Source organism: Capra hircus, chromosome 18 (assembly GCF_001704415.2).
Source record: "Capra hircus breed San Clemente chromosome 18, ASM170441v1, whole genome shotgun sequence".
Classification (NCBI taxonomy): domain Eukaryota; kingdom Metazoa; phylum Chordata; class Mammalia; order Artiodactyla; family Bovidae; genus Capra; species Capra hircus.
Window position 1 is genome coordinate 16,014,930 of NC_030825.1, and position 25,805 is coordinate 16,040,734.

Consider the following 25,805-nt stretch of genomic DNA (forward strand, 5'->3'; position numbering starts at 1 on the left):
TCCAAAAGAATGGGGCTGGATCTCTACCTCACATCTTACAAAAAATTTACTCAAGAGACTTCCCTGGTGGTTCAGTGGTTAAGAATCCGCCTTGCAATGCAGGGGATGTGGGTTCCATGCCTGGTCAGGAAACTAAGAGCCCCCCATGCCGAGACGCAACTGAGCCTGTGGGCTGTAACTGGAAAGTCTGTGCGCCTCAACTAAGACCTGATGCAGTCAAATAAATAAATTTAGGGGAAAAAAAGTAACTCAAAATGGATCAAAGGCCCAAAAGCTAAAATTAAAAACAGATGAATATGGCTTCTTCAAAATGTAAAACTCATATGAATCAAAGTACTCTATCAAGGGAGTGAACCAATGACTTTAAGGGATGGGAGAAAGCATCTGTGATTCACGTATCTCAAGGGAGCTGGCATCTGGACTATATAAAGAACCCTTAAGACTCAACAAGCAAATAGCCCAATTGTAAATAGGCAAAGGATCTGATCAGACATCTGTCCAAAAAAGATAAATGGTCAACACTGTGAGCCATCAGGGAAAAGCAAATCAAAACCATAACAAGATAACACCACACACCACCTGGACACAGCATATGTCCTCAACCAGGAGGACGATGAGACTGAACAGGCCATGTCAGACATCCACAGCCTGCACGGCCCAGACGGGACTGGGAAGGCCTGCCTCTCGTGGCAGCCAGTCCACACCGGTATTTCCTGCACCATGGGTGGAGACACTGGCACCCACCACCTACTAGACCTTTTATTCTCCTCACATTTGCTGATCAGGTGACGCACAGAGAGAAAGATGATACCAGAAGCTTGCCTTCATTGCGAAGATTCAGACTTGTTATCAGACATGTCCAAATGTGTGGACCAAGAGAAATAAAATCATTCTTAGAGCTACCAAAATCAAAACACACATGCCTCTGGGCACCAACGTTCCTAACCTTTGGCAGAAGTCCATGAGCACGTCGACCAGGGTGGTACAAGCGGCTTCCAGGTCTCCATCGCAGCCACCGGCGGCAGAGGGCATGGGGAGGAAGTGCTGGTGGATGGCCCACTGCTGGAAGTCCTGCCTACAATGCAAACACCAGGGTCTGTGCCTAGGGAGGCCGCCTCAGCCAGAGGGGTGGGGGACTGCAGGTGCACGGCTGCTGAGCAGGGGGCAGAGGGGGAATCTGTACTGGCTGCGTCCAGCAGCAGCGTGCCCAGATGTGGACCAGGCTCCATAGTGCTAAGACCACAGCACTGGCAGCCGCCAGTGCTGCAGTCTGCCCCCACAGGGAGACCAGAATCCAAGCAGGGCCTCGGCCACGACCACGAGAGGCAGGGGGCACTGCAGTGAGGAGCAAGGGAAGGAGGCCCCGACCTGAGGGAGAGCTAAGAAGGCATACTCTGGATCTGCACGCCAGGACGCTGGAGAGGAGGGAGGCCCCGGGCTCATAAGCGCAGGAAGGAAGCGCTCAGGAAGCAAGCCGGGCACAAAGCTGATAGGTGGGAGTGCCCCACCAGCCCCTCCACCCCCACCCTCCGAGCTGCAGAAGGCATTGTTGTCACTCCCACTCCTGTTTGCCATCCTTCCTAAGTCTACTTGTTCCATCAGAATCTGACACCACGTCACAGCATCTCCACGTGTGGGAACGCCTCTGACCACACCACAGATGGAGGCCTGAGGACAGCCACCCCTGCTGCGAAGCCCCTCAGCACACACTTGAGCCCCTAACAGCACACCTTATGGCTCAGCCATCTCGTTCACTGGCCCTGGAACCCACAGGGGCTCAGACCCCAATTTGCTCACTCCTGTTGCCACGCCTCGAAGCCAGCAATTGATGAAGCCGTGCCCACCCTCCCCTGCCTTGGCTGACACCAGCTGAGATCTTCGTGGCTCCCTGACCACGGCCCTCGGGGGTTCAGACTCCTTGTTCCTCACCTGCCAGCACCTGCTCCCACAGCCCTGCTGTATCTCCCTGCCTGCTTCCGGGCTGCACAGTCCCTCAGCAGGAGTGCCCACTCAGGGCCAACGGGGCAGAAGTGCAGGCAGGGAGCCCCATCTGTTTTGTTCACGCTATATCCCTAGCTCCCAGACCATTCTAGAAGAATCTGCCAAACCACAGGAGCTCAGGAAGTATTCCTTGAATAATAGAATGAATAAAATTATATTATACTATAACATAGACTTTATGTTAAGCTGAACGTTAAATTGAGGACATCATGACACAAAACAGTGTAATGTTTTAAAGGGCAGATCTTTAAGCACTTACCTTTCTGAATCTGAAAGAGAATCAACTTCAGGCTGAATTTCTATTTCCAGTTGTAACCAGTCTCTATAAGTCAACTGAGAGAAAAACCTCAAGTGACCACCATGCCAAGGACGGCACACAGAAGCCACAGGGTAGGCTGTGACTGTGGCTCTCATGGCAGCTGGAGGTCTCCTGTGTCTCAGACCCTCTCATCCTCACGCCACTTCCCAGTGTTAGACAGGGAGCTTGGCATGAAGCCCCAAGAACCAGTAATTTAACCCTGAGAGTGAAGCTACCTGAAACTTTTCAAACTGGTCTTAAACTGCATCGTCCACACTGCTGCCTGGCCCTGGACAGATCGTGGCGTCTGCACAACTCGTTTCAGCTCACCGAATTGGGAGTATAACATGAAGCTTCCAGCAGTTGCACAGCACTCACCCTGTCTTTAAATTCTGGGGCAGCTCCACATGTCCATGGAGACCAACCTCAAAACCTCACACTGCGTGTAGCAGGTGTCCCAGGGAGGGGACTGCAGGACCTACCTGGAGCCCCCCCTGCTTCAGCAGTTCCTTCAGGGCTCTTTGCTTCCACAGGCAGAGGGCGGCTCTCCGCCAGTCCACGGAGGGCAGGAACAGGGGCCTCCAGGGTGAGCTGGCCAGGTCCTCCTGAGACGGAGGGTCTCGAGCTTCTGGGAACCATCTGAACATGATGAACTGGAACTGAAAAAATCCAGTGGCGTGTGTGCTGTGAGGCCGGCCACGCTCGGCTGGCAGTGGGGAGCCCCTGCTCCTCAGATGGCACTTCAAGGGGCAGCAGCTCTGACTGCACATCTGAGGCCGCTGTGTCCTGCAGCCGTGCTCAGCTGTCCCCTGAGGCTCACTGGCACTGGGGTCTGTGTGAGAAGCTCCCGGGAGATGGACAAGCCACCTGTCTTTCCTTAGGAGACAGAAACCCCTGCCCTGTGCTTCCGGAGTCACAGGCAGCGCAAGGGGACCATGGCAGCTTGGGACTCCCCCTGACCTGCCCCCGTCCCACACTGTGAAACTGTGGTACCAGCCCCCAGGCTGCTCCTGACAAGGCAGCTCCCAGCAGGGCTCAGGAGTCCAACATGGAGCCTGGAACTGAGAAGTAGGCTTATCGCCCAGTGGACAGGCTCCCTGGAACTCTGTGCCGCAACCCCGGCTCCCGCTGGAACGGACAGCCCTGCCACCCTTGACACAGAATCCCAACACGCAGTCTCCAGGGCTATCTTTAGAGGAAGTATAGGGCGCCTCTTTACCTGGGAAGACACTTCTTATGACTACTCTTATGAGCCAATTTTATAAACAGGAGGGACATCTGTGGTTCACCTTACACCCCCTCCTCTTAACTCAGCCAGAAAGAAAAGGCAGAAGGCGGTGGCTCCCGGGAGATAGCCTGCCACAGACCAAAGCGGTGCTGAGCATGAGATGGAGGCCACACAGCCTAGGGCCAGAGACGCATAGAAAACAGGAACTCGGCCGAGAAAGGAACCCAGAAGACTCACCTTTTTTATAAGGCCAGGAGACAGACAGCTGTGCAGAAGCTCATATGACTGGGAAAACTTACACAAGGAATAAGAAATTGCTGCTGTAGAAAATCTGAGAATAGAAAACAGAAATTATAACACAGAAATGGGATGCACACAAAATACAGGGTAGAAGTCAGCATGAGTCACACAAAGTGAACCAAGGGCATCCCAGCACCCCCGCCCCACCCCCTAGTAACGCATCTTGGAAAATGTAAACACGCAAGCACTCCACGTAAGAGCTTACTTCCCCAGCGTGTCGGGGAGGGCGTGCCCCGTGGGGTTCACGGGCATGACCCACACACTGTTTGCTGTTCCTGCCTATAAGGACCTCCAAGCCAGGGAGAAGTGGGTCCAGTAGCAGCCTCAGCTCTGCCCACCCATGGTGGCTGTGACAAGTCGGGCAGAGGCTGGCAGGGAGTCTGGGTGGTGAGGACAGGGCCTGACTCCCGGGGGCCTCATCACTGAGAGCTGCTCCTGAGCTTGGCTCTCCCTGTCTGCTGATGTCAGCTTAGTCCGCAAGCCAGGACCCTGGCCCTGCCAACATCCCTCCCTGCCAGAGTCTCTGGCTTCTGTCCTGACTTCAGTCTGTTCACCTCAGCAGCTGCAGAAAGCCCCAGGTCTCTGCCATGGGTGGCCGCTCTCACCCCAGCCATCTCTCACACCTGCCAAGCCTGGTGCCGGGCTCCCTGCAACTGCTGGGTCCTGGGAGAGGTTCTGGTGCTTTGTGTATAGTGACAGGACAGCCATGTGTGCAGAGGAGTGCCCCAGAGAAAGCTGCTTGCCACAGGGAGACCCCAGAACTGAACCTGAGGGACAGGTCCACCCAGCTGCTGGCCACCCAGCCTAGAGAAGGACACCTGCAGCCCAGAGCCAGCGTCTCCAAAGGCAGGGAGCAAGGCAGGATGACTTCACTGTCCTAACCAGAGATACCAGCATGCGCCCAGATACATCGAGACAGAGTTCCTTCCGGGAGGTGTGGACCAGCACAGTACGGAGCATGTGTGTCTGTGCTGTGCTGTCTGAGAAACACGTTACTACTGACAAGGTGTACTTACTTCAGACACAGGGCCGAGGCCTGCTGGGCCACACAGGGCAGGAGGCTGTCGATGAACTCAGGGATGGGCAGGCCCCTGGCAGGGGCAGGAGGGCCCACGTGCACCTTGGGGAGCACAGACCTGGACTCGCCCAGGTGAACAGCCAGCGCAGCCAAGCCTAGCACGTGTGAGGCACTCAGGCTTGGGCCCTAAGACAAGAGAGAAAAGGTGTTCGGTGCTGGGGGGCAGGGTGGGGGACCCACTCCCAGCTGGAGGGAATGGTAGCCCTACCTGGTGATGGAGCAGCTGGCAGAGCCTGGTGAGCACGGCTGGCAGGAACCTGTGTCCACACAGGGCCCTCACGAAGTGGGTGGCCCAGGGGCCCTGCCTACGGGGGCAAGCAACAGAGAACAGGGCAGTGGCACTCCCAGCCCTCCCAGAGCCCATGGATGAGCAGGCAGGCACCACAGACCCAGGAAGAGCCAAGCTGCTCCCCAGACAACAGGCTCACCTGCTGCGAGACTGCCTTGGCCACGTGCCTGCGGTACGGTACATCAGCCCCCAGCCCTCCCCGCCTTCCCCCAGCGCAGCAGGACATTGGGGGCGGCCCAAGACCAATGGCCTCTCATCAGGAGCACCAGGCTGCCCTCGGGACAGCTCCAACCACCTGCTGGGACCACCTGGCCTCTACCTGTCCGGTGGGGCGACACTGGAGGCTGCCATGAAGTTCTGACAAAAAGACGTCAGCAGGAGGTCCACCACCTGAGAGGAAAGGTCTCGTTTGAGTGTTTACACCCCGGACACACAGGATCAGAGATAAGCTCACGAGACTATGAAACAGGCTAGTGCCCAGAGAGAAGGCTGCCACTCCCAGGTCATAGGAACCCCCAGACCCTGGGAAGGTCCCCCGGGGTCATGATGGGATGTGTCAGTGGAGAATAGGGTCGGCAGACCTGCCCACACCTTCCTCACAAATGCAGAGTTTGCATGCAGACAATACCAAACCCTCAACTCGCTCACACACGGTCTCCCACACTCACCCTCTGCTCCCGTGGCTGCAGCTCAGGGGCCTGGATGCTGAGCTGCACTGGGGCCGCCTCACTGCTGCTGACATCCTCGCTGAGGCCCAGGACAGAGTGGAGCCTCTCGGAGACCATGGCCACCTGAGCTGATAGCACTACGAGGGAGGGACTGCCATGAGCAGGACCACAGGCTGCAGGGGCAGTGTTAGGAAGGGCCATGCTGGCCACAAGGGGATGTCCTGGGCCCGCAGGGTGACCACAGCTGCAGCAGAGCTAACCACACAGGGCTGGGACTGTGAAAACCATGTGTCACTTCTGACCCTCAATTTTAACTCCTCACAGGCTTCCATGTTCTCTGCAGGTCAGATGTGAATGTACATACACTATATGTATTCACAATATACCTAATTTTTTTTAATATTTCCAGGCTACATGGTTTATCTGCAAGTTTTTTCAAATTGTCATTTACCTCCAAAAAATTACGTATATTACTGAAAATCATCTGCATATATTGAATGGACCTGTGCAGTTAAAAACATGGCTTATTTATATTAGTTTCTGCATTTAGCATAACAAAGTCTAAAACTACTGGAACTGAGCACTTTATTTTGTGGCCACCGTGTGCTCTGAACTGCAAGACTGGTTCTCCAGGTCCCCCAGAGGAGACAGTCCAGGAGCAGAGACCCAGTGCTGAGGGCTGGAGGTGCTGGGCAGTGGAGGTCAGAAAGAAAACCACACCCAGCCCAGCACACAGCTTCTTCCTCTACATCACCTATCCCACCAGTGCCAAGGAGAGAAAGTTCACCTTCTGCCAAGGCTTTGGGACAGCCTGCATGTCAGAAACAAGGCTGTGTCCTCCACACCCACCGGGCCATGGTCAGGGTTCGTGACAGATGCTGAGCTCAGGGAACGCAATGACTACTGTGGCTCAGGGACCAGCCATGAACTTGAGCACACGGGACATGCCTTCCCACCCACAAACACCCACTGTGGACAGCCCTGCCTGCAGCCCCCTCCTCACCGTCATGCTGGGTGGGGTCCGTCATAGAGGCCCTGAGCTCCTGCAGGGCAGCCATGAGCAGGTCCAGTGGCTCCTCTGCACAGCTGGGCTCCACCTCCCCTCCCTGGGCTGCATCTGAGAGGCAGGGGGTGATTTTCACAATTGGGCTAGACGTCAAGACACGGAAGTTTAGGAAAAAACCATGGTTCTATGCACATCATCGCTGCAAGTGTACCATGCGCATACGTAATAAAAAAGACCATACGCTTGTGGAGGGAGGCAGGGCTGGGGGTGTGAATTATGGACAGATGATGGTCAAACTGATGATGATGTTTCTCAAACTTCTAAGTAACATTGTGATACTGTTTTTTATCACAGGATGTTAAGATCAGATGTTAGAGGGAATTACCAGTCCTCAACATACATTTAAAAGGTTCTAGAAGCCCTTTTCCAAAAGCAGGACCAGGTCTTGGTTGTGGACACAGCCCTCCAGCCCCTTGACACCTCATCAGTGAGATATTCTGATACAGGGCCAAACAGGTGTGGGTCCCCTTGGCCATCAGAACCTGTGGCAGACTGTGTAAGAGTGTTCTGCCAGACAGAACCAGAGAATAGAGTTGCAGGTAGTCAGTCAGCCTAACTGGCTGGCAGGCAGCAGAGGCTCTGACCAGCAAACAGCAGCACCATCTCAACATTGACAGGCCAGGCCCTGTGCAGATGGCACCTTGCTTCTGGGAGGTGGGGTAGGGACAGTGTCCCTGGCTGCTCCAAGTCGGATGCCCTCTTGGCCCAGGTCTACATCACTGTCCCCTAGAAACAGCAAGATCCCCACCAACATCACCAAGAGTTGAGGCAGACCCCCAGTAGGACACGGTGCAGAACCAGCACCATGACTTCAGCCTGGCTGGTCACCTGAATGTAAACGCGAATCAGATGGGCAACAGAAACCACGTCACAACCTCAGCAGGGCACACAAAGATGACAGTCAAGTGGACTTGGTACCACGTCCTTTAGGAAATGTACGGCAGGTACTTCCCGGCTGAGACCTGAGAGGACTGACATCACAGACAGCGCTCGGGGAGTCACAACCATCCCGGGGCTGAGCCAGTCAGTCTCTGAAGCCACAGTTCTGACCAGACAACAAGCATGACATGACCAGACCAGAGGGACTAGGGCTCCACCGACAACGTCTCATGACTCGGGAAGTGGAGATGGGCACGAATGAGGACCACACCTTCTGGCTGCTTCTGTCCGGCAGTGGAGCAGGCTTGGCGGTAGGTGGAGTACAGGGCTGGGGGAATTTTATCCGCTCTGGGTCAGAAGGAAACAGTAAAATAGACCACTGCAATTTAAATTGATTCTCAAGGTTACAATTTCAGAAACTATCAGAAAACAAAAATATGCAATACAGTAAACTATACGACACATAAACAGATTATACAACACCACACTACATGACTCTACTGAATAATACATGCTACATAAACGCCTGCAATGGCTTTTGTTGGGTAGAGAGATTAGAAATGATTTTCACTTCTCTCAGTCAAGTTTTGGTAATTCCCAAATTTTAAAGGTGAACTTAATTACTTTTTATGAGAAATGCTAAGAGAAACACCCAGTTAATGCTTATGTCACTCAAAATATTAGTCCAGTGATGATGCCGGGCAGCTACAGGGCATGGACCCAGGTGGCACGCCCTCATGGCACAAGGACAAGTCCAAGGACAAGAGCCACGGAGTCACCTTCAGAGGAGTGGAAGTCACAAGCGGCCCAATTATGAGACACATGGACAGCAGCATGGTCTGCAGGACACTCCCCCTCCACACACACTGTGCTGCAAACTGTGATGGCAAGACTCAAGCAGAAGACCAGAGAGAGACCTGCTGTGGTCCCGAGTATGAATGTGCACAGGGACTGGAGACCAGGAGCTGAGGGGCACCGCCTTCTGCCCTGGGGTCAGTAAAGCCTTTAGCCCCAAATCAGAAACCAGTGCGATTAAAAAGAGCAACCTCAAGGAAACAGAGAAATCCACAGAAAAGAAACTGTGAGTCTTTGCTCTCATTAATATCTTCAGAGAGACAAGACACAGCACTGCAGCTATAAAACAAGAACAGATTGCTGGGGTCTTCTCTGGAGGCTCGGTGGTAAAGAATCTGCCTGTCAATGCAGGAGACAAGGGTTCGATCACTAGTCCAGGAAAGTCCCACATGCCATGGGACAGCCCGTGCATCCCAGCTGGTGAGTGTGTGCCCTAGAGCCCCTGCTCCACAAGAGAAGCCACCACAGTGAGCATCCCGTGCACCACAACTAGAGTGGCCCCTGCCTGCTGCAACTAGAGAAAACCTCACACAGTGACAAAGACCCAGCACAGTCAAAAGTAAATTATATAAGAAAAGGAATGGACTGCTGTACAAAGAAATATCTGATGGCAGAAATGAAACACTCAGTAAAAGTCCCTACAGATAAACTTTAAGGAATCTCCCAGAAAGGAGAGGGAAAACAAATTGAAAGATATGCAAAATATGACAAAAGAGAAAAAAGTCAGAAGACACTTCAGGAAATGTAACACCTAAAAAAGATAAGTTCCAAGAAGGAAAAAGACACAGAAGAAACTTTCAATGATATGAACCAAGATAAAATAATCAGCGTCTGGGACTGGCTTCAAAACCATCCAGAATACTGAGTGGGTAAATGAATTTGAAGGCTACAGATGAAACAAGATTGGTCATTTATTGATAACTATTAAATCTGGGTGATAGATTCTATTCTGCTTTTCTGTCTTAAATTTTTTGTAAAATTTAAAAGAAGGGTTTTAAATATCCAAGAAAATTCCTTAGTACTGAAGGATATGAACTTCCAGATTAAAAGCCCCACCATATGCCCAGCCCAGAAATGAAATCAGATCACAGTGAAATGCACCACTATAAAACTTCAGAACAGAGGGAACAAAGACACTACAAGCCTCCAGAGAACACAGATCCCATGCAAAGAGTCAGAAATTGTAAGTTTCTAACATGTCAGCAGCAACACTGGACATTAGAAGTCAAGGAAGTGACGCAAAAATTTGAGGGAAAATAATTTCCAACTCAGATTTCTATACCCAGCCAAACTACCTATCAAATGACGGGCTAAAAAAAAAGTGTCAAAAAATTTACCTCCCATCTATCCTTTTGTGAGAAGCTTCAATAGGATGCTTTCCACCAACACAAAGGGGTACACCAAGAAAGAGGAGGATCTTGATACAGAAAAGAGAAGCCAGCACAGGCCATGGCAGAGGACAGCACAAGGTGATGCTGAAGGGAGATGCAAGGGTGACAGCTGCCTCAAAGGCATAAACAGCTAGTAAGTGAGAGTGGAGCAGGTTAGAAGGCCTTAGAAGAGATTTCCCTACACTGTAACTGCTGGGATACTCAACGACTCTGAACAAGAGAACAGTCAGACATCCAGCTGAGTTCGCAGGGAAGCATATAAATATATACAAGGAAAACTAAGATAAAACAAAGATGATTATGAACTCCAGAGGAAACAAAAGGAACAACTCTGAACAGTGTCTGGATAGCCTTAAAGACAAGCATTAAATACTAAGGTTTTAAAAACTATTACAGGAAGGATAGCTGTGTTTGTTGGTGCAGGACAGAAAACTAAAACAGAAAAAGTGGTTAAGCACAGAAATAAAATTATTTGGAGATTTGGGGCAAAATATAAAACAATCAGGTAAGAGTTGAAAATGCTTGCTTTCAGAAAGAAAGTGAAGTGGCAGGATGGGTGGAGCATGGCTATCTGTCTTAAACTTCATAGAAATATCTGATTCTTAAGTCTAACTTTTTAAAAAAATTTTGATATATAGTTGAATTACAAAGTTGTGTTAATTTCTGCTGTACAGCAACATGATCCAGTTATATATATCGATACATTCTTTTTCATATTCTTCTCTATTCTGGTTTATCACAAGATGTTGAATAGTTACCTGTGCTATGCAGTAGGATCTTGCTATTTATCCATCCTATATGTAACAGTGTACATCTGCGGATCCCAAACTTCCAGTCCATGCCTCCCCTTCTACACCTTGCTCGCCTCCCAGAAACAAGTCTGTTCTCTATGTCTGTGAGCCTGTTTCTGTTTCATTTGTGCCATGTTTTAGATTCTACATACAAGGGACATCATATGGTATTTGTGAAGTTGTGATATTCAGAATCAAAGAAATTTTCTTTTTAACATTTTAAGTAACTAATTTTAAGGCAACTTTATAGGTAAATCGAGCATACATGTGACACCACACAGGTCTCTGTGCTGCTAGCCCCCAGCCGCACTGGCCACACGTACCTCCTCAGGGACTCGATAAGGGCCTCGCGGGAATCAGGGGCTCTCGGGAGCTATGAGGAAAGACAGACTGTGAGATGCTGAGAGGAACCCCAGTCTCTGCCAACCCGACCCCAGGGTCACAGGGACGTGTACTGACCACTCGTGGTGTGAGCAGCGCAGGAAGGAAGTGGGACAGGTAATAGGACCTCCGGAATATGCTGCAACAAAGAAGGGCAGGCTCAGGGCGGCCCCTGGCAGAGGACCTGCAGCAGGGCAGTGACCATCCACATCTGGGGCCGTCCCTGAAGGTCTGCATCACATGTTCAAGTCTTCTTTCTCACTGGTTTGGGAGCCCTTTGCACAAATAGAACTCTGTGCTGGTGACTACCTGTGCCTGGAGAGTCAGGGCATTTTGGAATCTGGGCTCATCCATGATCAGGAGGTTGACTGTGGGAGCTGGAGGCCATGCACATACCTAAGGGGCAAAGCCTTAAGAAAGCTACCCCACACTGGGAGCAGCCAGAATTTATGCTTTGGGGTCACAGCAAATTCTACAAAATTTTGCTATTCAACTCCCTGCACTGGCCTCACACGGTCACAGCTGAAGCATGAACAAGAAAATCATTGTGGCTTAAGGGAGAGCCTGTTCTGATCCCTCTGAACAGCTTTCCTAAAGGTCCCACCCATCATGGCCACAGACATTCGCTGGGGCCTGCCCAATAGCCCTCCCAGTGTGTGACCCTACCTGGCCTCTAGGATGGCGACGGGAACCTTCCCTGTGTGTTCAAACACTGTGAGTGCCTTCTCGACATCCTGGGATGCTTGGCTCTGGGGCTGGACAGAAATGAACAGAAGACTTAAAGAAAAGGCAGGAGCAGAGCAGGGCCATGGTTTTGTGGTCAGGTGAGAGGCACGAGAGAGCAGGGCACATGGCCAAGCCCCTGTGCCAGCAAACTGCTAGGAGGGATCAACTGCTGCCCCCAGCCTCAGTGAGCTCACCATGTGTGAGAGCTGTCCTGCCAGCCCCCGTGGGTCTGTCCCTCCACCCTTTTTCTGCTAGCAACAAAGATCCCAATGCAAAATTTTCAGGTGGGAAGATGCAGAGACCTGATTTTTGACATTTAAAAACATTTATGAAATGGCAATTTGTAAACAACAATAAATCTTAAATGGAAAACTGCTTTACATATTTTAAAGCTTTAATCTGACAGTCCAGCAGAACCTCCAAAAGTTCTTCATAGACTCACAACTTTGAGGTCAGAGTGTCTTAGGAAAGTACACACAGCCCATACCCCCACCTGACATGTGTCTACACAAACAGTTAACACTTTTTTCTAGAATTCCAAGAAAAACACAACCCTGCCCTTCCCCAGCTGATTTACAGACCACTTTGTCCATGAAAGCACGTGAAGGGGACACCAAGAAGAAACGGTACTGGCCGTGGGGCCCCTGCTGCTGCTGTGGACAGACACCAGATGACAGCTCTCCTGGCCGCCACACGTGCAGGTGCCCCGACGGCAGAGGCGCAGAGTCCAGGAAGGAGGCCACGCAAAGAGCATGGGCACGTTACCTGCGTGACATCTCCAGCAGAAGACAGGTCCTCATAGAGCCCCATGTTTTCTATAGAAACCTGCAGAGAGGTGGGTGTCGGTGAGGACCCCCGGGGGCGCTGGGCTCCACGGACAGAGAGGAGGAGCTGGGACTCACTTTGAGGTCGGCCAGGCGCGTCTTGGCCAGCGCCACATAATCGGTGAGGAGGGTGCGATACTTGCCGGGGACCAGGGGTGGGTGGAGAATGTGTACCTGTGGGCAGAGGGTGGGGGCGTCCATCAGCTCCTCAGCTGCCCCGACTTTCTGGGGCAGTCACTCACACTGACCACAGGAGTCCCAGGATCAGCCACAGACCACAGAGGACATGGGGCAGACAGGGCCCTGGGCCAGCCGAGGGCAGGAAGGGTCCTGTCACAGAGCTGGCTCCCAGGCCCCACATGGGAGGGAGGCAGTGAGGGGCTGGGGAACAGGACTCAGGAGGGCCTGTGCTCACTCCCTCTATGTGCGTTACCTCATGTGTACTCTTTAAAATGAAATACACATTTCTTAATTAAATAGGATGATGATGTTCATTTTCCAAGTGTCTTACCCATGAAAGCGAGTGCTGGGGATAGTCATCCCATCACAGAAGCAAGTGCACAGCAGGATGCTTTTGGTGACAACATGAACTGAGCACCCAGTCTTACACCCCAGTAATAACAGTCATGGCCTCGGGGGCGTATTCCCCCAGCTTGTCAGTATACAGATCATTTTGAATACCAAGCACAGGGCCCAGGACGCTTGCCTGCCTCACTGTCTGTGGTGTGTGGGCATGCAGACAGTCCTGCTCAAGTATCAGCTCCCAGGACCACACACGCTGGTTTCTGGGCATTTACCAGAAGAAACCTGCCTCCCTCGGGTACACCCTGACACCCCAGGGTAGAATCCCCATCTTGTGACTGTTCCCTGCTGCAGTGTCCTGGGGGAACCCCAGGACCGGGGACTGAACAGAAGGTCCTGCTGGCCTCTCACCTGCAGGTACCGGGGGACCTCGAAGGGCACAAGGTCAGACAGGAACTTGAAGAGGAAGACCAGCGCCTTCTTGCTGCAGCTGTGGAGGCCCCTAGCGCTGCCGAAAGTGGCCTGGGGAGGAGCCCGGGAATGAGGTGGGGGCGACAGGAGGACCTGCCATGCAGCGGCCATGGCTACGTCCTGGCCTCAGCAACAGCAGGAAGAGGGAAGCAAAGTCATTTTAGCTTGTTTGTCTCCAGGATGCCATGGCTGTGCCCTAGCTAAACAGACGGACTGAGAATTTAAAAAGTAAAAAATACAGTCCCGTAGGACTTCCCTGGTGGCCCAGTGGTTAAGAATTTGCCTGCAAATACAGGGGACATGGGTTCCATCCCTGGTTCAGGAAGATTCCACATATGGAGGAGCAAGTAAGCCCATGCACCACAACTACCGAGCCCCCACTCTAGAGCCCATGCTCCACAACAAGACAAGCCACTGCAATGAGAAGCCTGGGCTGACTCTGCCCAGGCCGCATGGCCTCCCACCTCTTCACGAGTGCAGTCTGGTAGGATGGCGAAAACGAACACGGCTGCTCTTGTGCACACTGGGCTGCTCTGTGGTGGTTCTCACGTCCATGGGGATGGGGTGGGGGGTGCCCTTCTCTCTGCTCTGCTTCCCACCAGGTGCAGGTGTTTGTTCTACTCTCACAACTAGACAGTAGCCCTGGCTTGCTGCAACTAGGGCTTGCTGTGGCCTGTGCAGCAAGGAAGACTCAGTGCAGCCAAAAATAAATAAAAAATTTTAAACTGAAAAAATTTTAAAAATTTATAAAGAATACATTCCGGTAGAAAATGGTAAATATGGTGCCTTTCTATGAACCTTGGAGACAGGATTTGTCAAATGCCCACGAGAGCCCTGTCCTCGAAGACACACTCATTCCACTCTAATCGCATGCTCAGCTGAGTGGACGACAGCCCTGCAGGGGAGGTAGCCACAGCAGATGGGCCTTCGGAGAAGCCCCAGGTCACAGCAGGAAAGTGAAGCAGACTCTTAGAGAACTGGGGGTGCCTAGGAGCGCCTGGGGGAGGGAGGTTCTGAAGAGTCAGCCCTGAGCAGTCTGGATGAGCCAGAAAAGAGCAGCACCCACCCCACGTGAGGCCCGCCCGCCATATTGCAAGGCCTGCGGCAGCTCCTCCTCCAAATCACAACCCTAGTTCTTCTGAAAAAGGCTGGTCAGACAGACAGCAGACATACAGTCACCAGAGTGAGCATGCAGGACACAGTCGACACCACTGGGGCGGCCATCAGAGCACTGCGTGGGCCCCAGGTGGATACTCAGCGCCAGGATAGTGGACACAGCTGCGGAGCCACATGCAGGAGCCCCTGGTCCGCTGTGTGGAGCTGGAGGACGCACGGGGCAGGAGGGAGCTTCATTCAGTAAAAAAACGAACCACGCCCACCAACCCGACAGGCAAGCCAGGCACAGAGCCCAGCAGGGAGGCAACAACTCCGCCACCCAAGCTTCTACGAAGAATAGGCCTTGTAATCCCAGGTCCACAAGCACCCAGATGGGCTCAGCAGTCTGGGAGGAGCGGCAAACACCAGCACCTGGTGGGAAGTAGAGCAGAGGGATGGGCACCCCCCACCCCATCCCCATGGACGTGAGAACCACCACAGAGCAGCCCAGTGTGCACAAAAGCAGCCATGTTGGTTTTCGCCGTCCTACGAGACTGCACTCATAAGGAGGTGGGAAACCATGCAGTCTCAGCAGAATCAACCACAGCTGCAAGCGTGGGCCATGCTGGAGCCCGGGGGCCGGGCAGGAGTGCAGGCAGCTCACCTGGAACCAGGTAGCGTAGGACGGGAAGAAAGCTGGGCCCTCTAGCGCGGCCTGCCGCACGACTAGGAATGCCAAGACCATGCTGTCCAAGTCCCAGCTCTCGAACGCACGTGTCAGCAGACGGGTCACCCAACCTAGGTAAGAACACCAGCACGGCTGTGGACGAGCCAGGGGTGTGGGCAGGACCGTCCGCCTGCCCCACACCGATCCCCAAGCATAGGCGGCAGCCCGCACGCAGCCTGGCAGTGGGTACAAGAGCAGACAGCAGCGGGCAGACAGCTGAGCAGGGTGGGGTCCTGGGAGACACCACAGCCACAGCTGTCCCCAGCTGGATGACCACCTGCTGAGCAGGCGTGAAGGGCTTCGTTTTCACTTAGCTGGATACAGTAATTCCGTGACAGGCTCACCCACAGACACTGGTCCATAAATCTCACACACACACACACACACACTGAGAACAGAACACAGCTCCCTCCCTACGCGCCAACACACACACGCCCGGAAAAGGACACAATTCCCGCCCCACGCACCATTAACCAGCTGCTGTGCATCCGGGAGGCAGATGACCAGCGTGGACACACAGGACAGCACGTGCCTCCAGTTTACCTCCTGCGTCTCCAGAACGTCTTGTAAGTGGCCCACCAGCTCCTCTGGGCTCAGGATCACAAAGAGCTGGAAGCAGAGAGTCAAAGCTGGACCTTCACCTCTCCCACTCTATGTCAGACACAACCTGGACTCAAAACACCTGCTCATGCTGACCCCTGCGGCCCAGCACCAGCTAGAGGGAGTTCTCCTCTGAGGCTATGGTGCTCTGCCCTAGTAAAAAGTTCAGTCTTGGACCTAGATGGTCATCCAGCTGGGGACAGCTGTGGCTGTGGTGTCTCCCAGGACCCCACTCCATGCACTCACCCTGCGGTACAGGCCACTGAGCAGAGCGGGGGTCCTTGCAAAGCTCCACTCTCTCTGCATCTGAACGGCATCGGAAACTTCATTCAGGAGGAAACACACAGAATGACAGATCAGCAATCATCAATGTTCATTGGTTCAATGTCAATCAACCACTGTGCTTTAATTTGCACTTTTCCAAGTGTATGTGAACTTCACTGTTTCATTTGTCAACCATTTTTTATGTCATATTCTTTATCATACATATCTACTAAATATCCTCCAACCCTTCAGTTACATTTTAATTATTTGGCTTTCAAACTTTCACTGTGAACAACCAGTGAGGACGCTGTGGAAAGCATGGCAGGTGGAAAAGCACAGGTCAGCAGGCCCAGGCCCTCTGCTGGAGCAGCAGCCTCTTAGGAGTTTCCTGTGCCCCAAGGGCAGGCATGTTGGGAGCCATGCAGACCTGGAGAAGGCTTGGGTGCTGGACACCTTTCAGGAAGCCATGTACCCATAGGAAATGCTGACCTGAGCCACTGAGACAGAACCCTGGAATTCACAGTATGAGCACTGTTTTAAAAACCTACCTAGACTTCCCTGGTGGTCCAGCAGCTAAGACTCTTGGCTCCCAATGCAGGGGACCTGGGTTTGATCCCTGGTCAGGGAACTAGATCCCACATGCCACAATTAAGATTCTGCATGCTGCAACTAAGACCCACTCAGCCAAATAAATATTAAAAAAAAAAAAAAAAAACCTACCTAGAAAAGACAAGGCGGCCTTCACCCATTGCCATTCTACTGTGGCAGTGGGTGACACCTCAATTCAAACTTTCTTTATGGGAAAGTGTTACTCTCAAACAAGATGTTTAATGACAGAAGACTGTCCTTCCAGTGTTAACACCCACAGTCTGAGTTCCCGTCAAGGGGAGCACCAGGGCTCTTGGACCCACCTTTTAGCACAGGCTTGTGGGTGAGGATCTGGGTCAGAGTATGACAGAACCACCTCTTCAGAGTCTCTGCTGAAAGTATACTCTGGCACATGGGTCCACTGAACACGCCAAACCTGTAGACACAGCAGAGGCACTCAGGGAAGGGACCCTCTAGGTTCCCAGTTGCCTGGCTCATCCGAAAAGCAGCAGAGACCTGCAGGGCCCCCACTCCAGACCCCTGGCTCGGGCATACGGGCTGGCTTTGCCCACACCCTGCCACGCTTCCCTGGCAGACCTGCAGCCTGGCTTCCATGCTGCAGGTGGAAATGGGATCTAGAGGGGCATCACTCTACAGGACCGGATGAAAGATAATAGTCACTGTCACAGAGAGAAGCAGGCAGGTCAGACTGGGGGCGTGGAGGGCCACTCCTCCCGGCAGGTTTCACAGGCCACAGGAACCACAGCTCCGCCCTAGACCACAAAGCTCTCAACCACACCCACGTTCCTCAAGCCAAGGACGCCATCCCGACACGAGAAGGAAGGAAAGACGAGGGCGCATAGAGTCACTGACAGGTGAGGAGGGACAGGGGCTGGGCCTGACAGTGGGGCGCCCCTTAGGGGAGAGAACCCAGGGTCCCAGATGCCATGTGACCTGCCTGCATCCCGCATGCAGTGAGCAGGCTCTGGGTGGGAGACAGGGCGGAAGGCACCCAGACAGGGCAGGGCCTCTGAGTTCACTGATTTAATCTGGGAGGCTGTGATCGGAGAGTCAGCACACGATGAACATGCACACACATACAACACAGCTGTGTGCTGTAGCTTCTTACTAAGTGCTGAACCACACAGCAGGCTGAGGACTCCTGATGTCATAGCGGGGAACAGGAGCCAGGAGCAAGGTAATTAAGAAGGGGAAGGACGAACAAAGCACAGAAGCCTCCCAGGGAAGAGCCACAGTCCAGGTGGCCTCAGCCCACGATCCCCTGAAGCAGGTTCGGTCCCCAGGAGCATGGGGCATGCCCCCACAGAAGCATATACAGGTCCTGCTGGGGCAGCATGGCAGGGCAAGGCCATCCTGGCTTGGACCCTGAGGACCCAGGCCTGCCCCCTCCTCACACCCGGAGGGGCACAGTTCTCACAGGAAGGGCCCCATCTTCAGACGGTTCCTAGCACTTTGAGCTGTCACCACAATGGCGAAGGATCATGGAGCTTTCAGAAGGGAGAGCACAGCTGGGATGCTCAGCCTGCAGGCCCACCCCAAGAACTTACCAGCAGCTCCCTGCCTTGTATGCTGGGGACCCCTCCTGTAGGCCAGCTGCCATGGCTTCGAGAGTGGCTGAGGCAGAAAAGAGACATCAGCATCATATCGTCACATCTGTCAGAAACAGCCTTGACCAAGTGCTTCTGGGCAAGTCAGGTCATGGACCTCCAACCCACAATCCCTTCAAGCTACCACGCGTCTCGGTGGCACCAGACTCAAGCCTTGAAAATCCACCCGAATACACAGATAGGAGAGTGCTTTCCTAACAAACCATCTAGCTGTTACCACCACTGCTCTGGAGACCAGATGTGAAGCCAGCAAAGCTGGTCTCCAGAGGAGACTGCAGTGAGTTGGTCAGTTTGTACCCCATCACAGCCATCAAAGGGCCTCTGGAGGGCATGACTGAGCTGGAAAGGCAGGAGCTACGGGAACCCCAACCAGCTGGGCCCACAGGGCCACTCACAGGCCAGCATCCGCTCAAGAACAGCAGCGGCGATCTGTGGGGACAGAACACTGCAGTCAGCTGTGTGCAAGCAAGCCTGCCATCACCCCAGATCCAGTCTCCAGACCCCCTCGGGGGGTCTGCCCAGGACACCCCTCCCCCTGTTCCCAAGCACTGGCCCAGAGTCTGGGAGCTTCAGAAACCAGCGATGTAGGGGAGAGACCACTGCCCAGGCCCACGCCCTCGCAGCTGGACTCAGGGAGCACCCCCATATGGGGCTGCACACCCAAGCCCCTCATCCTGTGCCCGCTGCCCAGAGTCCAGCTCCACTCGCCTGGCACCCACCTGGGCCATCTGAGCTGGTGCCCCGTCTCCCCTCAAACCCTCGCTTTTCTGGAATGCTCTCAAAACAAACATTTGCACAAGATCTGAAAAGCACAAAAGCAAAGTGTTTTTGTGCACTGTGATCGCTGGACAGACCACCAGCTTCAGAGAGTCTGGGAGGGCAGGATCTGCACAAAGCTGGAATGCTGGCTCTGGGCATGGGGGGTCCACCAACCGCATCCACCAGACCCAGCCAAGCCTTCCCTAAGCCCACTGCACAGAAAGGGAGACATAGCCGGTCAGGTTTATGGAAGGATGTTCTCACTTGAATAAATTTCAAGAGGGTTTCATGTGTCCTTTCCCTCCTACACCAACCAGACTAGGACGCTTTTAGGGCCCAAAAGTGTTAAACTGTGGGGAGAAGGACAGGAGATGGACTCAGAGCTTCTGACAAGGTTACCATCAAGGGACTGAAATTAAACAGTTTAAGCTTCATATGGGAGCAGACTGCAGGATAACTCACATCGCAGAACAGTTTTAGGAAGAAGGAACGCCCCTTCCGCAAAGGAGACTGAACAAGCCCCACAGGGAACCCTCTCGTCCAGGCTTCCATTTACTCATGGGCTGCACTCCTCGGGGAGGATGGGGGACGGCAGGCCTGCTGACCCGAGAGCCGCAGGGGCCGGGTGTCTGAGTGAAGGGCCACAGCAGGCAGCCCTGCTCACCCAGGGTCGCCACATTCAGAGCACCTCAGGTTCCTGCCCAGTTTCCTCTCTGCTTCTCCGGGGCACCTTCTAAAATCACCAGTTGGAGCTGGGCCTCGCAGAGGCATGGATACTACGCAGGTACTAGGAGCCGATTGTCCGCCCTCTCCCGCCTGCTCGGGGCCTGGGAGGCAGGATAGGTCATCCACAGAGCCCCTGCCTCTGTGCTCAGAAGGCCACCATGTGCCCGTCCTCAATATAGCAGCTGGCCCACCCATCAGGCCAAGAGGCTGCCGGCGCAGGCCCTTGAGGACAGGTGTGCCTGCGCTGACTTCTGGGCTCTCCACACCCCAAGTGCAGCCCGCTGTGCTTCCCTGACCATCGCCGCAGGAACCATCGCCGCGGGAAGCACCCGCCCGCGCCATGCACTCACCAGCAAGCACAGCCCTGGCGACCTCAGCGTGCTGACAGGGAACCTCTATCTGCTCACACAGCAGGCCCAGGTCCTTGCAGAGCCAGACCACCACGGCCTGGGTGTCAGCGCGGCTGAGGGCACAAGCACAGCATCCCGTTGTCTGTCACACTCACGCCACCAGGGAGCTGAGGCCACAGGCAAGCCAGCACTGCTCAGCCTCCTGCCCTCACCACTGTGGCGCCAGCCAAGTAAAAACCATCACTTTTCCCACACAGTGTAGTTACTTGGCGTGGCTTACTATTGTTGGGGGAAAAGAAAAATCTTAATAACAGTAATGAAAGTAGTAATAATGGGCTTGGCTCTAGGCCAACAAGGGAGTATCTGGCAGAGCAATGCTGGTTCGGGGGCATCGCAGTGGGTGGGCAACTCTCACTTGCCGGGTTTGTATTTCCATGGTGACTAATGATGGTGAGCATCTTTTCACGTGCTTGGTTATTGGTGGATCTTTTTAAAATTTATTTTTATTTATTTGGCTGTAGTAGGTCTTAGTTGTAGCCTGCAAACTCTTAGTTGTGGCATATTGAATCTAGTTCTCTGACCAGGGACTGAACCTGGGCCCCCTGCCTGAGTGCAGCGTCTTAGCCACTGGACCACCAGGGAACTCCCTGAAAGATCTTCTTTAGAGTATTGAAATCCTTTATCTGCTTTTTAACTGGATTATTCCTCTTCTTATTGTTGGACTAGAGGAATTATCTGACTTGTAAACAGTTTCCTGTGTACTCTTTTCATTGTCCTGATAGTCGCATGAACTTCAGGTGTCACATCCGAGAAACCCCTGCCTGGTCCAAGCTCATGAAGATTTACCCTTAGATCTTCTTCCAGGAGGGTTACGGTTTTACCCCTTAAGTTCAGGTCTCAGATGCACAGAGTTAACTGCTATCTGTAGTGGAGGTAGGGGTTCAACTCCATCCTTCTACATGTAGATATCCACTGGTCCGAGCCCCACTGCTGAAAAGACAATTTCCCCCCCATTAAATGGTCTTGGCACCGCTGTCAAAAACAACTGACCATAAATGTATGAGTTTACGTCTGGACACTCAATCCTGTTTTTCTGTATGTCAACTGTTATGCCAGGACCCCGCTATCTTGATAATGACTCTTTTGTACTAAAAGTTCTGAAAACAGGATGTGTGGGAACTTCCCTGGTAGTCCAGTAGCTAGGATTATGTGCTTCTACTTACAGGGGGCATGGGTTCGACCCCTGGTTGGGGAATCCCACAGGCTGCATGGCAGGGAAGCAAGCAAGAACTCAAACAATCAATACAGTAGGTGTGACTCCTTCAGGTTTTCCCCTTTCTGAACAATTTTTGGCAATTCAGGCTCCCTTGCATTTCCATATCAGCACTGGGACAAGCTTGTCAAAGTCTGTGAGCAAAGCAGCTGAGACCTGAAGGACACGTACTGGGTGCACAGGTCATGTTGGTGAGCAGTGCCATCTTGATAAGAATGTCTGATCCAGGAGCCTGGAGCATCTATTTAGGTCTTAGCTTCTTTTAGCATGTTTATAGCTTTCAGTGCACTAGCCTTGTTCTTTAACCTTTTCTTTTCGATGCACTATTAAATGATTTCTTAGTTTCACCTTCAGGCTGTGTGTTGTTATCATATAAAAACAAAAGTGTGCTTGTGTATAGGTCTGGTACCCTGCGACCACACAGAATTCATTTATTCACTCCAGAACTTTTGGTGTGGATTTCTGAGGATTTTCTATATGCAAGATGATGTCATCTGCAGACAGTTCCAGTTCTTCCATTCCAATCTGGACGCCTTTTTATCCCCTTTGCCTAGTTCCCTGGCCAGAAAGTCTGGTGATACTGAACAGAAATGTTAAGAATGTTCCTGATCATACAGTCTGCAGTCTCAGTATGATGTGAACTGTGGGTTTTTCTCAGATGACCTTTATCAGGTTGACACGTTCCCTCTATTCCCAGCTTGCTGAGTGTTTATCGTGAAATAGTATCCGATTTTGTCAAATGCTTTCTGCTTCTATTAAGATTATCACTCTTGTCCTCTATGCTATTAATATGTATGTTAATTAACACTCAGAGGTTAAACCAACCTTGCATTTTGGGGATAAATCTCTGTTATCATGTGTTTAGACCCTTTTTGGTTGCTGGATCCAGTCTGTAAATATTTTGCTGAGTTTCTGCATCTATATTCATTAGAGACACTGGTTGGTAGTTTCTCGTCCTGCGGTCTCTCTGGCCAGCTTTCCTGTCAGGGTACTGGCCTCACGCAGTAAGGTGGGGAGTATTCCATCGTCTTTATTTTCTGGAAGAATTTATGAGGAACACTGCATTTCCTCTTTAAATGCTTGGCAGAGTTCTCAAGAGGAGCCAGGACCTGAGGGTGTCCTTGTGGGAAGCCTCTGTATCGTTTAATAGTGACTTGGTTTCCTCTCCTGTTACAGGTCTATTCAGTGCAATCTTTTGTATCTTTCTGGAAATTCATCCATTTCATCTGTTTTCTAATTTATTGGCATAACACTGCTCACAGTATTATCTTACAGCGCTTTTAATTTTCTGTACGGTCAGCAGTAACAACCCCCCTTTCATCTTGATTTTGGCTGGCTGTGTCTTCTTTTCTAGCTAAAGGCTTATCAATTTTGCTAACATTTTAAAAGACATCTTCATTGATTCTCTCTATTATGTTTCTCATTTCATAGATTTCTGCTCTAATGGTTATTATTTCCTTCCTCCTTCTTGCTCTGGGTTTGGTTTGCTTTCCTCTCTCTAGTTTCTTAAGGCCAAACTTTAAGTCACTGACTTCAGATCATTCTTCTAATATAGGCTTTTGCAGCTATAAATTTCCCTCTAAGCCCTACTTCAGTAGCACCCAATATATGTTGGTATGTTATTCCCATTTTCTTTGTTACGCTATTTTCTAGTTTCCCTTGTGATTTTTTTTGCCAATCCATTGATTATTTAAGAGCGTGTGGCCTACTTCCCAAACACTGTGGATTTCCCAAATTGTCTTCTGTGGATTCTTTTCAGCTCCTCTGTGATTTGAGAAGACACTTGTATGGATTTCACCCTTTTAAACTTATTCCCACTCTCTCTAGGGCCTGACCCATGTGGCCCCCTCCTACAGACGGTTCCACACTTGAGAGGCAGTGTGTTGCTACCACTGGGTGGGACATGCTGCAGGTGTCAGATACGTTGGCTGGTCATCACCAGTCTGACCACTGGATCGACCCATTACTGAAGGCTCCAATTAGTACGGTTCAAAGTCCATCTCTCCCTTCACTACTGTAATGTTTTGCTTCATATATTTGGAACTCTGACATTAGGTGTGTGTGCTAGCAGATAATGGTTTTCATGTAGTCAAACTAACCAAACTTGCATAACTTCTGGATGCGACCCACACATCATGGAACCACTGGATTCAATATGGCATTTACCACTGTGCCTGACAGTCCCCCAGACTAGACACTCTGTGTTTCTTCTGACCAGAGGACAAACACCTAAACCTCCAGCCTTCTGTTGACCAGAAGGCTGCCTTGAGCAGGGCCGGCCAACCACTAAGGCTTCTGACGCTTCTCACATCTGGACAGATGGCAGGCAGTGTGCCCGTCCACCTGGCTCCGCCTGGACCACCTCTCCTTCAGCCCCTCCACTTTTTGCCCCTCCTCCCCTTGTTTCTCCTAACTATATAGGGTTGTTCCTTTGTAAAACCCCCTTTCTGACTCTTGGTGGCATTTTGGGAGGTAACAGTTGCACACATTTTACCAGTCATATTTACCCGAAAAAAAAATTTTATCACATTATGTATCTCATAAAAAAAATTACCAAGTCTCTGCATGATGAAGATTTCAATTATAACAACGTTCTCTTTAAATAATAAAGCAACTGCTTCTCTGGGTGATTTTTGGTTTCACATATACATGAGTCATATTAGACTAAATTACAAAAAGTAAATCATGTAATATTAACTTAACTTTATGTTACATAAAGATTTCACTTTAGCTTATTTCAAAGCTAAATAATCACTGGTTTACCTTTCCAGCAGCTCTGGGATGCTTACAACATTTTGAACATGAAGACGCCACACAGCTTCAAGCAGCAAAGAATTCTGAAGAAAGTGACAGAACTATGAGTCCTTCACCCGCACCTTTTCTTCTAAGACATTCAACGTATATGCCTAAAGATGTGCTTTCCTGAAAACCAAGCCTCCAACACTCACGTGACCATCTGAACCCCCATCCCCACCATGATCCTGCTTTCAGGCCCAGGCTCCAGCTTAACTCACCTCCAGGCCTTTCTCCAGGGTGGCCAACACAAGACCCCACAGTGTAGCTGGTTACGCCAATTTCTTCTTTCTAGGGCCCTTCAGTGGTTTCTCTCCACTTTCAGGACAAAGGCCCTCCAGCTGTAGCCCTGACATGCCCCACCCCTCAGACATGGTGCCCCAGTCTGACTTGGGCCCCCACACCCACTCCACCCTTCTCTTCACCCAGGAATTCTGACTCAGGCACCACCCCCGATGAGCTTCTTCCTGGAAGCCTTTTCTAACCACCCAATCAGACACCCTGCCCACTCTTCTCTGCTGCCTGCAAACACCTGGACCATCACAACCCTCATGCATTCAGCTCATTATCAGCAGGTGCTGGGACCACAGTAAAGCCTGACAATCACCCGAACTCTAGATAAACGCTGGATAAAAGTGGGGAAAAAACCATGAATGCATCACCACCCTTGGGTTTCTTCTTTGCTACATAACTGACCCCATTTAGTAACTAAGCGATAACTTTCAATTGTAAATCAACTGTGTGCATTCTGTCGCTCAGTTGCCTCTGACTCTTTCCGACCCCATGGACTGTAGCCTGCCAGGCTCCTCTGTCCATGGGATTTCCCAGGCAAGAGTACTGGAGTGGGTTACCATTTCCTTCTTCAGGGGTTCTTCTCAACCCAAGGATGGAACCTGTGTCTCTTACGTTGGCAGTGGATTCTTTACCACTGCACCACCTGGGAAGCCCTGTCAGTCAACTGTACTCCAGTAAAAACGTCTGTTTAAAAACCTGTAGGCCTACTGAATTTATAACTTTTCAAAAAACAACAGATAAGGGAATTCCCTGGTGATCCAATGGTTAGGACTCGGCCCTGTCACAGTCTTGGACTGGGTTCAATCCTTGCTCCAGGAATTAAGATCCCACAAGCTGTACGGTGTGGCCAATAAAAATAAGAATAACTTTAAATTACATTTTTCTAGTTTACTATCCTGGGAAATTATTCATCATAGTACACTTAAGAAGGCATAACATG

General features: G+C 51.6%; 1 protein-coding gene across 1 annotated transcript in view; it reads right to left on the reverse strand.

Moving 5' to 3' along the window:
* Window positions 1-25,805, reverse strand: part of FANCA (Fanconi anemia complementation group A) — a 36,759-nt gene that overhangs the window by 7,775 nt on the left and 3,179 nt on the right. The window contains exons 6-30 of the mRNA XM_018061899.1: window positions 24,542-24,615; window positions 20,506-20,618; window positions 19,390-19,472; window positions 19,066-19,099; window positions 18,611-18,677; window positions 17,366-17,478; window positions 16,437-16,513; window positions 16,058-16,199; window positions 15,528-15,661; window positions 13,709-13,819; window positions 12,854-12,949; window positions 12,717-12,776; window positions 11,892-11,980; window positions 11,304-11,364; window positions 11,168-11,217; window positions 8,079-8,155; window positions 6,866-6,979; window positions 5,863-5,999; window positions 5,514-5,584; window positions 5,114-5,210; window positions 4,844-5,031; window positions 3,765-3,858; window positions 2,782-2,958; window positions 2,261-2,334; window positions 947-1,075 (exon numbers count right to left, since the gene is read on the reverse strand). Coding sequence (XP_017917388.1) covers window positions 947-1,075; window positions 2,261-2,334; window positions 2,782-2,958; window positions 3,765-3,858; window positions 4,844-5,031; window positions 5,114-5,210; window positions 5,514-5,584; window positions 5,863-5,999; window positions 6,866-6,979; window positions 8,079-8,155; window positions 11,168-11,217; window positions 11,304-11,364; window positions 11,892-11,980; window positions 12,717-12,776; window positions 12,854-12,949; window positions 13,709-13,819; window positions 15,528-15,661; window positions 16,058-16,199; window positions 16,437-16,513; window positions 17,366-17,478; window positions 18,611-18,677; window positions 19,066-19,099; window positions 19,390-19,472; window positions 20,506-20,618; window positions 24,542-24,615 — 2,462 coding nt within the window. The remainder of the gene's footprint in view (window positions 1-946; window positions 1,076-2,260; window positions 2,335-2,781; window positions 2,959-3,764; window positions 3,859-4,843; window positions 5,032-5,113; window positions 5,211-5,513; window positions 5,585-5,862; window positions 6,000-6,865; window positions 6,980-8,078; window positions 8,156-11,167; window positions 11,218-11,303; window positions 11,365-11,891; window positions 11,981-12,716; window positions 12,777-12,853; window positions 12,950-13,708; window positions 13,820-15,527; window positions 15,662-16,057; window positions 16,200-16,436; window positions 16,514-17,365; window positions 17,479-18,610; window positions 18,678-19,065; window positions 19,100-19,389; window positions 19,473-20,505; window positions 20,619-24,541; window positions 24,616-25,805) is intronic.